This window comes from Theobroma cacao, chromosome 8, assembly GCF_000208745.1.
Source record: "Theobroma cacao cultivar B97-61/B2 chromosome 8, Criollo_cocoa_genome_V2, whole genome shotgun sequence".
Lineage (NCBI taxonomy): Eukaryota > Viridiplantae > Streptophyta > Magnoliopsida > Malvales > Malvaceae > Theobroma > Theobroma cacao.
The window spans coordinates 18565629-18582161 of record NC_030857.1 but is presented as its reverse complement, the minus strand read 5'-3'; the positions used below and the strand labels follow the sequence as shown (position 1 = coordinate 18582161).

Below are 16533 nucleotides of genomic sequence, written 5' to 3'. Positions count from 1 at the left end.
GCATTATAAAAGTGATGGTGGGGAAGCCGAACCCCATGAGGCAGGTGTTGCAACTAGTGATTTCAAAATACAAGTACAACAAAGTTTAAACCGTGCAAGCTATGAACATGCGCTGCCATTCAAAGGAAAAAGGAAAATTAAATCCCCTAGAAAATTGCATGCAATGGTATATCCCAAGACCCCCTTTGGCATGCCACAAACTGTTTGGAAGAATTAAAACCAGGAGGAACATGAAGTGCAAATATGGGTTAGGCTGCTACTGTTTTTGAAACATCAGGGGGCTCAGTTCAAACTGCAGCAGAAAGATACAAATTGCACCTCAACAAAGCTGACTCATATGCACAAATGTAATGAATACAATGCGGAATTGGGCTTACAGGAGACATAAATCAGGATATGGTGTCATTAAATAAAAAAGAAAAAAAATTATCATAAAAAATAACTAGTAAAAACTTTTTCCCTCTTTTTTACTGTAGCTATGCCATGTCACCTTGGACCGGATAACTCAACCGCATGCAGATTGTCAGTAGAGTCAACGATCCAGTCAGAATTAGGATGAGGGGCAAGTTCCACCTCCTGCCGGAGAACTTCGACCTTTTGCCACTCATCCCACCTCTCAGCCAACCCATCTCCTTCAAGCATTCTCACTACTTCTGACATCTTCGGCCGGTCCATTGGGGAACCTTGTGTGCATAGCAAAGCAACCTGGATTAACTGCTCTACCTCAGATTCTACATAATTGTTCTGTAGATCAGGATCAACTAGCATTTCCAACTTCTTCTCCTTCAGAAGTCCTTTGACCTGAAAGAATAATAGTCAACTGAATCAGCTAAAAGGAAGCAGACCACGAACCTATTGTTCTATTTATTTATTTAAGCAAGCATGAATCCCTGGCAAGAACTTTGCAAGGTGTCTAAAGACAACACTTCCTTCTGGCATCTATTGGCAAGAAGGAATAGTTCTTGCAACCTCATAATTTTTCTAAGCAACTTTATTTTATTGACCTTTCCATATCTGATGCATTGCAACTCAAGCATGCAAAGCCTAAATAAAGATACAACTGTTTCTTGACTTTTAGGAAGATTCATTTCTCTTGCATATAAATAAACAGGCTCAAGGCTTTTACCAGCTAGGCTATCCTAGTTTGTTTTATCATTCTGCAGGGCATCGGAATTTGAACTAGGATCAATCCATCGAGTTTTCACATAACCCAAGGATCAAGACATGACTAATATTGAGAATTGGGCAGGAATCAAGGCAAAAACTGAACAGTAGCTAAATTAGTATTAAAGCAGATAAGGGAACAGAGTAAGCAAATCAGTGTGATGACTAAGATAGTCAAAAGAAAACATCATGTGCATACCCAATCAAGCAACATGACATCATCGTCATTTGCAAGCCGAGCAAGATCAAAGGCCCGCTGTCCAGTGATAAGCTCCAGAAGCATGATCCCATAACCAAAAACATCAGTTTTCTCTGAAGATTTGCCAGTAGAAAGATACTCTGGAGCAATATGTCCAATTGTGCCACGTACAGCAGTGGTTACATGGGTATCCTTATAGTCCATAAGTTTTGCCAACCCAAAGTCACCAACAACAGCTTCAAACTCCTCATCCAACAAAATATTTGCAGCTTTCACATCACGATGAATGATCTTTGGGTCACAATGATCATGCAAATAAGAAAGACCTCTAGCAGATCCCAATGCAATTCTCTTCCGTGTTGGCCAATCAAGCGGAGGTTGTGATGGAGGGCGTTCTGTAAGAATGCATCAAGAATACAATAAACCATACTCAAGATGAAAAGCAAAATTATATGTTGCACAGATTCTAATCATAACAATTTCAATAAATGAATCCCCCACCCCACCAAAAAAAAAAATTGAGGAATTGGTGCACAAATGCTTGTGGGCTTCACCTCTTAGGCATGATGCAACACTTCCATTAGCCATGTAGGGATAAACAAGCAACCGTTCAGTTGGAGTCATACAAAACCCACGCAGCCTGAGGAGATTCCGATGCACAGCCATGCTGATCATCTCCACCTCTGTTTGAAACTGTAACTCTCCACCAGGTGTACGCTCTTCTTTCAATCTTTTCACAGCCACCAGTGAACCATCAGCTAACCGTCCTTTGTAAACCTTACCAAATCCACCTCTACCCAGAATGTTTTTGTTACTAAAACTGTCAGTGGCAACTTGTAGTTCTCGCAGGGAAAACCTCTTAAGCTGCCCCAGATGGACTTCTGGATCCTCCTCCGCTGCAATAGATGTAATTTAAACTGGTGAATATTGTAACTATTACCCAAACTTGAACCTTTCAACCAGTGAAATTTCATTTATAGCACTAACCAGGTACATCAAAGAAAAATTCCTGAGGTTTCCGCCGACGCCACCATGCAAATGCAATTGCAGGAGCAGCAAACAATAAGGCAGCACCTGCTGCAACTCCTCCAGCTATTGCACCAGTGACACTATTCCCGCCTAAAATATGATATGATGTAAAAAAATTAGAATGCCCAAAGCAAAGCATACTAGCTACTTCCTTTGCACTAACCATGAGTTACCACAAAACATCTTTTTGCACTAGAACAACCAAGGTAAAGCATCAAATCAGAGGCAATTTCCAAACAAACAAAAGTCTTCATTGAAAGGCACTATTGTTAATTACATCTCATCAGAATCAAAGTTCATAATGATACAGTTCATTCACTTATGGAACTAAAGCACTGGATGTGCAAACTGGTACTCGCCCAGAAAGGCAGGGACATTACTTTCAGCTCATTTGCTGATTTGTGCATGCCACGATATTACAGAATATAGTGGGAATAAAATGCTAAGCAGAGATTGGCAAATTATAAATTGTCAAATGGAACTAAAACAGTCTACATGACAATGAGAGTAGTAAAAATATACCACACAGAAAACCCATAAAAGGCAGTTCAATAGATTCTAAAGCTATGACATGAAAGGAAGATTACTTGGTGAAGAAATTGGCGGTGGTGGAACAAAAGGAGGAGGAGGAGAAAAAGGAGGAGATCCTGGGCAAGGGCGACCGGTAACCGGGCCACACAGATCCAAGTTGTTAGCAAAACTGCATATGGAACAACAAACAACTAAGCATGATACCCAAATTTTGTCAGCCAAAGAAAGCGGCATTCAAATCACAAAAAAATAACCTGATGGGAGTGAATAGTGAGAAGGAGCCATTATCAGGAACCTCTCCAGATAGACGGTTATTAGATAGATCCCTGCATTTAACAGTGCAATTTGAGAATACATAACTTTTGCAATCATTATGATGTCTCAGAAGAGAAAAAGGGGGCAGAGTAAAGGATCATGACATAAGAGGTAAGGTTGGCACTCACAGTACTTGAAGTGATGTGATATTAGTTAATGACATAGGAATCGGACCGCTCAAGCTGTTGTTATTAAGCCGGCTATCGTCGCACAAACATTTCAACAAGAAAAGAAGTTAAGATCTAAACTGATGAAGATTATATTAAGCAAACTTTCCCCTACACCAGCTGTATATAATCACACTTAAACATGAAAAGCTCTTTTTTTTAAGCATCAATTGCTCAACCAGTTTCATGTATAATTGTGAGTGATGTTTGGAAATTTACAAAATGCTGAACTTGCAGACTCATATTTAAAGGTTGAAATTAACCGTGGAAATTGTTGTATTAGCTTTTAAATGTCAAAGAAGTTTCAACTCCTCCAGGATTACTTTTAAACTGAAAATTTAACTAAACAATATGCACTGAAAATTTGACCAGACAGTTATAATTGATGAAGAAATGCAATGCAATGAACTTGTATGTGCTATACACAATATCAAAATATTCTTACCGAACACTAAAGAGAGGGTTACCATCTTATACTCGATTATTTACTTAATACCAAATACTAGTAAATAACTTGTTTCTACTTGTTTAAGTATAGCTCAATTTGTGTACCAGGTACATGATTCTAAAAATAAAAACTTAGATTCTTGGTATGACATGCAACTCAACATGTAATAAATCAGTTGTACCAAAAAAGGAAGCTGCAAAGCAAATATACTTACAGGAATCGCAATTTTGACAGCCTGCCCAAAGACTCTGGAATAGGACCACTGAAACTATTCAAATACAGATCCAAGCTCACCAAGCTAGTCAAATTCCCAAGATCGCTAGGAATTTGTCCACTTATGTTGTTACTATAAAGTTCCCTGGCATAAAAATATACATCTCAATGGGCAGAAGAAATGTAATGGAATACTAAGACAAGTAAACTGTACAATAACAACCTAATACTTGGATTTGGATGGAAACCTATTTTATTCGAAGTCTATAAGAACTTGGAAGACTTTCCCCGGAAACCCCTCATACAGTATGAAAAATGTTCCCTTGTCGTGCTCAAGATAAACAAACCACCAATTCAAAAAGGACATAAGAACATTGTTATAGTACTATCTATCCTCCCACAAAGCCCACCAGAAAGACCAGCTCAATAACTAGACAAGAAGGTATGACTGGGTCAAAAGTAAAATATAAACTAGCTCCACAATGCATGTTAATTCCTCTATACATCTTCACCTATAGGATTGTGTAAGATGGACTCCTCATTTTGACAAGTGAACCTATTTCCATTTAGTAGATATGCATTGCAAACTTTCTAATCCTAGTCGATAGCTGTTTACAAAGCTCATGGAAAACCCTTGTTTAGCAAAGCATCTTTACCAAACCATAAACATGAAGATCATAATTTGACTCCACAAGGAAAGACAATTTTTTTGTTCATCACAAATGGTGTGCCTCAATCTGGAGGTAGCCAACATGATCAACCCCATATTAAATAAATAAGTCCCTACTACAGTTACTCATAGACAGAGTGATTTCAGCAACCAGTCCAACAGAATCAACAATTTTAAATTTGGGTAAAATACCCTGACCCCCTTAAGTTTTGATCGAAATTACACGGAGGACCATTAGTTTCCGAAATGGATACTCCACCCCAAAACTACAAACATCATTAACAAAAATATTGAAAAGACTTAAATGCCCTTTCATTTTTTTATTAATTTACAAAATTATTATTATATTTTTAATAAAAAAAAATAGGGAGCACCGATCAGGGCTCCCTAGGGGGGGAGCTCTGGTGATCCCCAATGGGGAGCCTTTTTTTTTAATTAATAAAATAATAATAAAATTATATAATTATAATTATAAAAATTAATCAAGGGTAAAATTGTCTTTTTACCCTTACCACGTCAGCTGATGGAAATACTAACAGCTGGACCTACATGTCCAGCAGAAAATATTTTTTTGGGGCAGAGTGTCCATTTTGAAGACTAATGAATCTCCGCGTAATTTCGATCAAAACTTAAAGAGGTCAAGGTATTTTACCCTTTAATTTTTATATCTTTATTCCACTGGCAAAGGAAGACTGCCATTGTACCATGTAGAGGAATTATAGGTTAGCCCTTTCTCAAAAATATAAATTGAATATGTAAAACACATCTGATAAACTAAATGAAGAGGCTGTGACCCTAAACCACTACCTCTTGTCGAAGTAAATAATGAAGCTTATTTAATGCAACAATCCTTATTGTGAACTATTTCTTCCTTCTGTTAACATGGGGAAAGTTAGCAACAGCATATGGTTGTTTACTCAGAAGAAAGAACATAAAGGGTAGACCAATTATACAGATGGAGAACAGCTAGAACTATCAAGGCAAAGCATGACTTACAAGTACTGCAAATTCTTAAGCAAGCCAAGCTGTGGTACGAGCTGACCAGACAAAGCTGCATTGCCAAGATCACTGAACAATGACACAGAAATAGACATTACACAAGTAATCCTTTGCAAAATCAGTAAAACATATATTACAAGTTATAACCAAATACTTAGAAGACATCAAAGAGCGAAAATGCTTACACTCTAATGACACTATTATCATTGTTACATGTAACATGAAACCATGTGCAGGGGTTGACAAGGGTAGGATCCCAACTCTGCAGGACATTGTTAGGATCATTCAAATTGGTCCTTAGGCTGTGCAATGCATCACCTGTTTCAGGAAGAAAGTAAAGATGGTAACACGTTGACATTAATTAATAATACATATGTTAAGGTATATATAGCACAACCAAACCAGCTACAATCAGAAAGCATACTAATTTCCACTCAACAGAAGCTTTAGCAGGTCATTTAACAAGCAGAAAACATTGTTGCCTGAACATGCGTAAACAGTTCCACAGGAAACAGTACATGATATCAACTTTATCATACTTAAACAGTTCCAACAACAAAATTTTATAAATCTTACGGTATGAGGAATCAAATGTAAATAAAAAACGTTCCAAAATTATCCATTTGATCAATACTTGACCAAAAGTAGAAAAAAAAAGGACAGAAGATTCTTTTTCAGTAAACTGTGTGAGTTTAATGACTTCATGAACATAATAGATCTGTTATTAAACCAGCAAGGCATGTAAAAAAACAATTCAAATTGTGCGAAGCAGCATGATTCCTACAGTATCGTCAAGTCAACATATTTTGTACTTGAAAGTACGCAACTGATGTGAACAATTAAATGTCATAATCTGAACATTTGACAAAGGCATCCTAGAAAAGGCATTTTCCTAACACATATTCTCATATCATCCATATACCCATTATAACCAAAGTCACAAATTGTGAAACTATATTATATAATAGTATTTGATTTACTACAAGGATCAGAATCCATAGAACCAAAATAAGCACTTCTAACGTAATCTTCCAAAAGTAAAACACAAAAGAAAAGGAAAAGAAACACTCCAATCATCAGGAAAGCAAGTATATATTCTAATTAAAGGACACTCATTTTCAAACAAAAAAACCAAATGATATAACAAAATATCAGAAATCCATTTCGCAAAAAGAAGAAAAAAACCAACAAATGTTACAAAAGAGTGAGGATCAAACTCCAAAAACAATTGAACACACAAAGAACAAAAATGGGTTGCTGCAAGGAACAGAATAGAAAAACCAAAAAAAATAATAAAAAATATTATCACCTTCCACATTAGCAGAAATAAGCCACAGAGGATGGAGCAGCGCAAAGATCAACCAAACCAAAGCCAAAGACTTAACCTTTTTGCTTCCTCCTTCCATTTGACAAACCCAAAGAAAAAAAAAAGCTGAAACTTTTTTTTTTTAACCTTTTGAGCTTCTCAATCTAAATATCCTTAGATCCAAACAATAAAGAAGACCCCAACAACACAACATTACAACAAAAACCCAAAAACCCTAGCTCTCAAATCCCACCATTACCGCCCAAAAATCTCCTCAATCAAATCCCTTGCTTTGATCCCATTCCCCTCCATTGAAAAGCATGCCCCATAAAAGGCAACCAACAAAAACATAAATACAAAGAAAAAAAAACCCAAACCAAAAATCGTTTCTTTTTCAAACCTTTTCCTTTCAGCAACTTAAAAAAAATAAAAGAAAAATAAAAAAGAAAACAAAAGAAATGAACTTTCCTTTTTGTGTTTCTCTTTCTAAGTTAAGTGAAGAGAGTGAGCTTGAGAGAGAGAGATTTGTTTTTTTATTTTATTTTATGTTACTTTTTTTTTTTTTTGTTGGGAGAGTGAAGCGTGCAGCAAGAGAGGTGACCGAACGGTGCTGACCGTTGCCCGAACGCAGTCAAAACGGGTTCGCGCTATATCGTGGAAAGTGACATGACTTAAGGCTTCGAGGGTCATTTGGGAAATTCAATTCCGTTTTTCGGTCAAAATGTTGGGCTGTGGAGTCCCCCACTTCTTGCCATGTCAGATTCGGTCCTAAATCATTATTTCTTCGCATGTGTCTCCCTCCTCTGTTTTTTTTATTTTTATTTTTTTTAATTCATAATTTTTTAACTCATTATTTAAGTATAAATAATAATCTTATATCCCTTAAGGTTCACTTTATTAATTTGTCAATTTTATAATAAATAACTTTAGGTTTGAGTCTTCTATGTGACTCTTAATTATCATTAGCATCCTCGTCTATAGTTTTAACTCAAAATTATGTTTATTTTTTAATATAAAGTATAGTACGATATTGATAATTATTTATGTCTCTTTTTAACTAATAACAAACAATATTGAATTTATTTTTCATAAAAAAACAAGGAAAGGAAAAAGTTGCAATGGCATGTCAAATGTCAATTAAGGGTAGAGGTATGCATTTCCCTTTGATTTAACTTGAATCCCAATAAACTTTTGAGAAAGAAAATAGTTGGAACATAAAGAAGGCCCAATTTAGAAAAGTCTAGTTTCCCAATGAAGTCATAGTTAAATTTAAAAGAGAGCCCTAATGGAGTAGTAACTTGATAAGGTAAACTTTAACTCATGTAGAAAAATGGAGTAAATTAGGCCTAAATTTAATAATAGTAAGAGAATAAAGCTATTTCTAACCAATGAAGTTGACTTCACTTTGGTGTGATCTCCTTGATTTGAGCATTCCTTATATGGGTTGTAACTTATGAAAGGGAAGATGATGGAATAATCCTTCCTTTTTTTGTTGCACTAATATGTCAAATGCTTACTCCATATTATTAGTATTCGTTTAGGTTATCTTGTACTAATATGTCAAATGCTTACTCAATATTATTAGTATTCGTTCAGATTATCAAACAAGTAAGGTATTCGGTAATTTTGAAATACCCCACCTCGAACCTTATTAACAAGTAGGTACATGAACCCTGTTATTATTTGGTTACTTTTAAAATTTTCGACCCAAAACCCTACTACCTTGTTCACTACCCGTTAATCATCCGAACTCGTCTAAATACTTCATTGTGCAAAAAAAATTTATTAATCTTTTCATGGGTATCTAATTACCCGAACACTATTTGATACTAATTATATTTTACATATATGCAATTCATTAATAATTAAATTTATAAAAGGAAATAAATATTAAAATTCAAAAAATAATTATACTTATATAAATAATATATAATATGTGTATATGGGTGTTGGGTACGGATACCCCGATAATACCTTGACATTAACATAATAAGATATTGGGTATCCAAGGGGTGATACCCATATTCTACCTAAACTTGAAACAGATAGTAAACTTGCTACCCATATTCATTTAAAACCCGAAAATAAGGTACATGTACCTTATATAATCGAGTCAAGTACCTAACCAATTGTCGTCCTTAACATTGGTTAAGTAATTATTTGAAGGTAAGGTTCTAATTACTATGGTTTGACTAAATAATCTTTTAACTTTGATAACTTTTCTCCAATCACTTCTCTTTGCCTATGACATGATGATAATCCTTAAGCTCTATCCGTAACACAATCCCAAGAGTATTTTCAAATAAATTACAACTACATAAATATTTTCTACCATCACACTTGTAAATTCAATAAATCATAATAATTAAATCAAAATTATTACAAAAATTGTGTATTTCAATGGTTAAAATCTGAGTTTTTACTTTCAAGATTTTAAATTCAAATTTCAATATAAACTTGATCAAATTTAAAAAACGAGAGTATTAAAAACTTTAATGAATATAAAAAAATACTCGAAATTATTTTAATCCTTATGTTAACTTATATAAAAGAAGTATTCAACTTATTTCTTTCCACAAAAAAAAAAAGTGTAACAGTATATTAACAACAATAGTAAATAATGCCTGAAACAAAAGGTGTGATGACATTTATGATATTCTTAATAATGTGTCATGTCGCATTCTCTCTTGTTAGGTTTAAAGTGATAGGGGGAATAATTATTTACCCTTTTGTGTGACCAAAAAGCATCAATTTATTTAAAATCATTAATGTGACTAAATTCAATCCACTTTTGTTTAAATGAGCATGCCATTTATGAATGACATAATGTGACTAAATTAGCTTATAGAATGTGTTATTAATTTGGTACCAAATTCAAGTTGTCACGAATTCTACGACAGTAAAAATAAAATGATTTTTAAGTTTATAAATAAAGGTCTTTCTCTACTTATCAAATATATATTTTTAATTAAAAGTATTAATCTGTGACAAATAGTATCAAAACAAACCTTAAAAGTCAAGATAAACTTACAACAGTATAAGACTTATAATGCGATTTATAAATAAATATGAACTTTCCTTCACTTAAAAGATATATCTTTTAAATTAAAAACATGGACGATAAACCTATTTATAACATAAGTAACTTGAAACGAGCGATGGGCCCACCCGTAACATGAATAACCAGGCTTTTTGTATTAAAGAAGAAAGTAAAGTAAGTGTGGTGAGATTAAATAGGTTCATGCCAACATAGAAAAAAAAAATAAGCAAAAAAAGTGGGGGGCGTGCTTAGAATTAATTAAGTGTTTGTTGTCTTTGAATGGGGTGACTGTGACCCTTTGATCAAAACTGGGAGAAACATCCGGCATTTTACTAATTAATCCATAAAGTCCAAATCAAGAATATTATGTGGGACTAACAATTACTACCTTTTTATAATTGCACATCGAATTTGTTGACTTTATATTATATCAATACCACACACTCATAAATATTTATCAAATCAATGCATTTTGGGACTAAATAACTAAATAATTTTTTTTTTTTATGTAATCATGCAATTACGTTGTAGACTGATCAGCTTTGAATTGTTGACTTTCATAATGACCACTTTTTTTTTTCTTTTGGAAAAGTATACTGTTATTTGTTTTGTTTGCTTATCATACAATTAAAAATTATCTAAATACCATTTGAATATTTAATTTAGAAGTAATTACGTGTATCACTCCCTCAAAAATTTAGATTCGAATTTTATTTTTAAAATAAAAAAATCATTATATATACGGCTTTCTTACCATTGGCACATAAGTTATTTTTTTTTAAAAAAATTACTTAATATAAAATTTGAAAAACTCTTAAATTATTTTAAAAAAATTAAATTAAGCTTTTATTATTCTATTGTGTTTAATCAAATCTTTGTATTTTCATTTTGAAGCAAATAGTCTATTATAACTAATGACTGACTAATTGTCATTAATCAAAATGACACTTATTGTTTTATAGCTATATGATAACAATGCCATCACGCCTTATTAACACACCACATCATCATTCAATCTGATATAAAATGATAAGTAGTATTTTGACTAACAAGAGTTAGTTAACCATTAGTCATAATAGTTTATTTGATTAAAATACAAATATAAATGATTGATTGAATGCAATAAAAGCATAAGGATTTTTTTTTAAATTTTTTTAATTGATTCAAAAACTTTATTAAATATTATACCTTTATAATTTTTTTAAATGCGAGATGAAAATTTTTAGTAAATAGTTGCATATTTAATTGATAATATTTAATTACGTGTGATATCTTAATTTATCAAATCTTGACATGAAAGAAGATATTTATTAAAAATAATTTCTTGCTACTAGGGAAAAACTTTTAAAAGAAAATGTATGAAACTAGAGCACATTTGGGACTAAATTTGTGTATTTAGTGATGCATAGAATGTACTCTTACGTGACATTGAAGCATGGGTATATGTGAACATTTGAGCATTAATGAATCCCAAATTAATGAAGTGTAAGGTTAGTGGCTTCATCATAATACTCATTGCCCCTTTTTCATATGTTTGACATTTTCATAAGTCTTAATCATGGAGCATGGAAAAAGATTTTTTGCTTTTATGAGATTTCACTTGGAGACTTCCGTTAATACAAATAACTATCTATCAAGTACAAAATTACAAATTATAATTTATCCATAAAAAAGGAATATTAATACCTTTTAGCATTTGCTTATTTACAAATCAAACTAATACTATATTTATCAACTTTTTCTTTTGTTTTTTACTTGATAATCAAATGTTATGGAAACAAGAAAATAAATGCAAAACCAAAAAGAAGAAAATCATCTTATATAAACAGCTGAGCTAAAGGATTGACAAGTGTTTTAATAAGATATATCGATAAAAATTAATAAATTAATCAATTATTAAATGAGCACGGATCAATTTCTTAATCCTGTCGTGGAATTTAAAATTTTTTTATTATTACATAAAAATAATTAAAAAATAACCATTAATAACAGCAACATCAATCATACAAAATTTTAGTTTTCCTTTTGGCTTCAATAGTCATAGCCTTTTTTTTTTTTCTATTTTAAGGGAAAAAAAATCTCATAATACCCACACCAAGAAGCCAATAATTCAAAATAATGTATGTTTGAGGTTTTGATTTCAACAACCAAAGTCCGAGTCTCTCAGTAAACTCTAGTACTATGGTGAGTACACTATATATTCTTTATGAGAATCCCTTTTTCTCCACAAGAATGATTGATCATTTGTGGTCTTGTGGGTGGGACTCAAGACTTCTGTCAATGGCCTAGAACAATACCAAACAAAATGCTATAATTCAAAGAGGGTTGCCAACTTGCATTCTATTTGTACACCTTTTTCTGTTTTTTTAAATTAGTATATTAAAATAATTCCTTTATTGGGTACCCATAATTTGTGAAAAATTTTCATTTTGCATAATGAAATGTAATTTTTTTTCGAACCATGGGTAATGAATATTTAAATTGAAACCAAATGAACAAAATGCATACTCCCTCAATTCCAATTGTTTAACACATATTTAACTCATCACAAACATTAAGTAAAAAGGTTATGATCATTTGCAAAAAGGGATAGAAGAGAATGAGGGTAATAATGATAAATAAAATTTTTTTTGCCAAGTTGTAAAACAACATTACATTTATTTTTGATTGTAATGTGATTCCCTCTATCGATTGTAATGTAATATTACATCATATTATTTTTTCTTTTATCAAAAACTTTAAAGTAATTTTTTCATACACATTGCAAGAAATGTGAGTAATTTTTCTCATACAAAAGCATTCAAAAATAGAAGGAAAATATAGTTTTGGAACTTCATGAAAAAGAAAGATGGAAAAAAAGGGGATAAAAGAGTATGATCTTTTTATATGTGTAAATTTTACTGTATTAAAAGTAAGTGAATAAAGAATCTGTCAAAAATCTCATACTTAAAATGTGGGAAATTAAAGGATAAATATTTGAAAACCCCATGGCTCATAGTCATGGCTGATATTTTGACCACTGAAATTAAGATATTTTTGTTTTGTGCTCTTCCATGTAGGGCAAATGGAGGCCTTTTTCTTCCATGGTGCATCCCCAGGCCTGAGCCAATTGTGGGAAACCAAAATTGGCTTTTGATTTTTTTCAATTAGAAAACACCAAACAGTCACTGTCCTCAGACATTTGTGGAGGGGACCCTCCCAGAGGAAAAAGGCCAGTGCCTTTTTGTGAATTGTGAAAGTATGGAGGAAAATTGGTCTAATTCATGTGTCTTTACACGTGTTCAACTCTTTTGTCCTAATCCTTCCCTTTGTTTGTGTTTTCTTTTGGACTTTGGGGATGAGGATACATTTCACTCCTCCTTGTTTAATTTTTTAATTATTTTTTATTTTAAATTAAATCAATTTTTATAATTAATAATTTATTAATTTTATTAATTAAAATTTTATTTGTTATTTTATATCACATGACGTTAATGTGATATGTTGGTATGTTATAATAGATGATGACATGACATGTTGATATGATATAATGATATGATTATGTGACATTTTAATCCGCCTCACACTATAACAAATTTGATTTAAGATAGTACATTTTTAAAGTGTAATATTAAAAATATTTTTAATAACACTTTTTTTTATAAGTTTTATAGATTTGACTAAATATATATTTTTAATAAGATTATGAATAAAATGTAACTATAGAGATTGTATACATTAACAAAGACTGCACATTTTTATACTGTTACTAAATATGAAAAATATGAAACTAAAAGTTTAAATAACTGCATTTTTTAAGACTTATTATAAAAAAAATATGTTGTCTAAAAAAGTGTAATTAAAATCTAATTTTCTTATAGTGACGTTAACAACATATGAGTATAAAAATGATAAGTGGTTGTTTTGATAAATGGCAATTAGTCCACCATTAGTTATAAAAATTTATTTGATTAAAAATAAAAATATATAAACACAATAAAAGAATAAAAATTTATTTAAATTATTTTAAATAATTCAAAAATTTCAAAAATTATAACTAATAATAATAAATATGTTATAAAAATAAAGTCATTCACAAGGAGAGGAAAATTAAGCCATTTCACAATATGTAATGCACTTGCAAGACAAGTGCATACATGAAGGATTTAGTAGCTAGAATGGAGTAGTTGTGATCTTGTATGGAAATACTACAAGTCCAATTTATTATGGAATTATTGTATTAAAGTTTTCTGACAAAACAGACATTAATGATGCATTTACAGGAGTTTGCAGACAAAGGAAATTTGCTTTTCCTCTTGCCCACCATGGAAATTAAACTATTCACACAAAATAATATATCATGGCCATGGGATTAGGCCCCACATCATTCATGATATTTCATACAACTTGCTTTTTAACAAAGGGATAAGCTTAGGTACGATGAAACTGGCCCTAACTTCGCATTCTGTAGCTCCTTTGCCTTCATCAGGTCACCCAAGTTTCTAGCATCAAATTCTTAGAAAATACCACCAGTTTTCTGGATTTAATACAATTCACCTTTTAAATTAAAGGATTAAGTAGGCATGGCCCAATGATCCATGGGCTGGAAGCTTTTATTTGTTTATTTTTTGGAGTCAGTCCCCAAGCTCAGGTAGAAGGGAACTGATCTTGCAAGAAGCAACATTCCAAGAGGGACTCAGGATTCAGACGGATTGAACCCACCTCGGTTAATTGGGTGAGTCACCAATATTTTTTGGCTAAGAGTTGGGTTAAGGATTAAAATTTGAATAGTAAGACCTAAAATTTGGAGTAATGTTAAAAAGTTGGAAAAAGTATCTTGAATTATTTATGTCTATTTTTCACTTTAAGGTTCGTATCATTTAGTACATTCCAAATATATAAAGTTATTATTTTTTTTATCCTTATATCAAGACATAATTTGAAATGTCAAGTGAGTTTATTTGATTGATTATTGCCATCATTTTTCCCTTTCCATAGCAATTGCGTGGGCTTAGACTACAAATGCAAATTGAAGGAATTTTTCTACTTACTTTTGTCCATGAACCAAGTGTACTTGATGTATTTATGGCCATTAATATGAGAAATTCAATTTGAGTTCTTTTTTTTTTTTAATTAGAGAAAAGGGATTGAAACTCTATTTTTTAAATAAAATATCATACACTAACTAATAAATTGAAGTACGAATTCTACTTAAACTTGCTTCCAAGTAGCCTATGTTTTCACGAAGGTTTTGGATATATGGGAATGCGGCTGCCAGTGATGGCACTGAATGCCATGGGATTGATTGCCATCAGGGCCAGAGTGTAATGCGAATCTGCCCCCCCTCCAAAATTTAAAAATTTTTTTATATATATTTTTTAATACTTTTCAAAATAATATTTTATTTAAAAATTAATAAAAATAATTATTTATTTATTATATATCTTTTATTCTCTTCTTCTTTCTATTATTATTATTATTAATTTTCATTTTCATTCTTTTTGTTTATATATTCATAGTTTTTATAGATTTTTTTTTAAATTTCTATAAACTATCAACTATGTTCTTTTTCTTTCTTTTTTGTTATATACATTATATATTTTAATTGTCATATTTTTTTCTGTTATGTAAATTTTATTTTCTATGATTTTAATCTTTAAAAATTAAAAAATTATTATGTAATTTTTAAATATAAGTTTTAGTGTTACACTGTTGACTATTACTTAAAATTTCATCAATGTATCATTTTTTAATTAATTTGGATTGATAGATTAATTTGTCTTGTTTTGACTTTTTCGGTTTCTATCACAACTACAAAGAGAATCTTTTCAATAATGAAAATTATAAAAATAAGACTTTGGAACAAAATGATAACGAGTTTCTTGCAAATAATTTAGTTGTTTATATTGAAAAAAACATCGTTAGGCTTTTCAGTATAAAGTTTTTTTTAAGAATAATATTAAATTAATAATTGATAAATTAGAATTAAAAAAATATCGTTAAGTACAACTTTTTGTAAAAATTATTGTAAGTCTGTTTTTTATTCCTTTTGATTTACTTGTTGTATAAAATTATTGTCTATTATGAATCTTTTGATTGTTAGCTAAGTTTAACATAATAGTTTGAAAAATTTTTAACCTTTATTTCTCTTTATCCTTGACCTCTTCAACAAAATTTAGCTAGCTCTACCCCTGATTGCCATCTTCCCTATAACGTAGATGGAAGGTGTAAGTTGAGTCCCATTATCTCCCAACTAAAGTGTCATAACGTGCGAGTCCGGGAACCCGACAGCTAGACGCGAGTGAAAACTCTAAAAACTAGGAGTCGCCATCAATCTTTTTTACTAGGTGCGATTGGTCATCTATTGACTCGATTTTAATCGACGAGGCTTTAAATTAATTTTAAGTCTATCGAAGAGAACCTTAACCTGGTCTACAGTTTTCTAGATCTAAGCTCGGGAGTACGGTTACTCT

The 16533-nt window shown here is 31.6% G+C and overlaps 1 protein-coding gene across 1 annotated transcript; it reads right to left on the bottom strand.

Moving 5' to 3' along the window:
• Window positions 170–7570, bottom strand: LOC18593105 (somatic embryogenesis receptor kinase 1). Its single transcript, XM_007020158.2, has 11 exons — window positions 7045–7570; window positions 5921–6053; window positions 5733–5804; window positions 4068–4211; window positions 3367–3438; window positions 3178–3249; window positions 2980–3092; window positions 2351–2482; window positions 1918–2259; window positions 1364–1758; window positions 170–801 (listed from the first exon to the last, which is right to left on the bottom strand). Exons 1-11 carry the CDS (start codon window positions 7139–7141, stop codon window positions 487–489), a joined length of 1887 nt encoding a protein of 628 aa, XP_007020220.1. The 5' UTR covers window positions 7142–7570; the 3' UTR covers window positions 170–486.

Excerpts from the sequence above, each read along its gene's own strand:
- LOC18593105 (XM_007020158.2), bottom strand. The coding sequence starts at position 7,141 with ATGGAAGGAGGAAGCAAAAAGGTTAAGTCTTTGGCTTTGGTTTGGTTG. Across the intron at positions 6,054-7,044 it reads TATTTCTGCTAATGTGGAAG|GTGATGCATTGCACAGCCTA; the intron begins GTGATAATATTT and ends TTCCTGAAACAG. Across the intron at positions 2,260-2,350 it reads ATTTTTCTTTGATGTACCTG|CGGAGGAGGATCCAGAAGTC; the intron begins GTTAGTGCTATA and ends CATCTATTGCAG.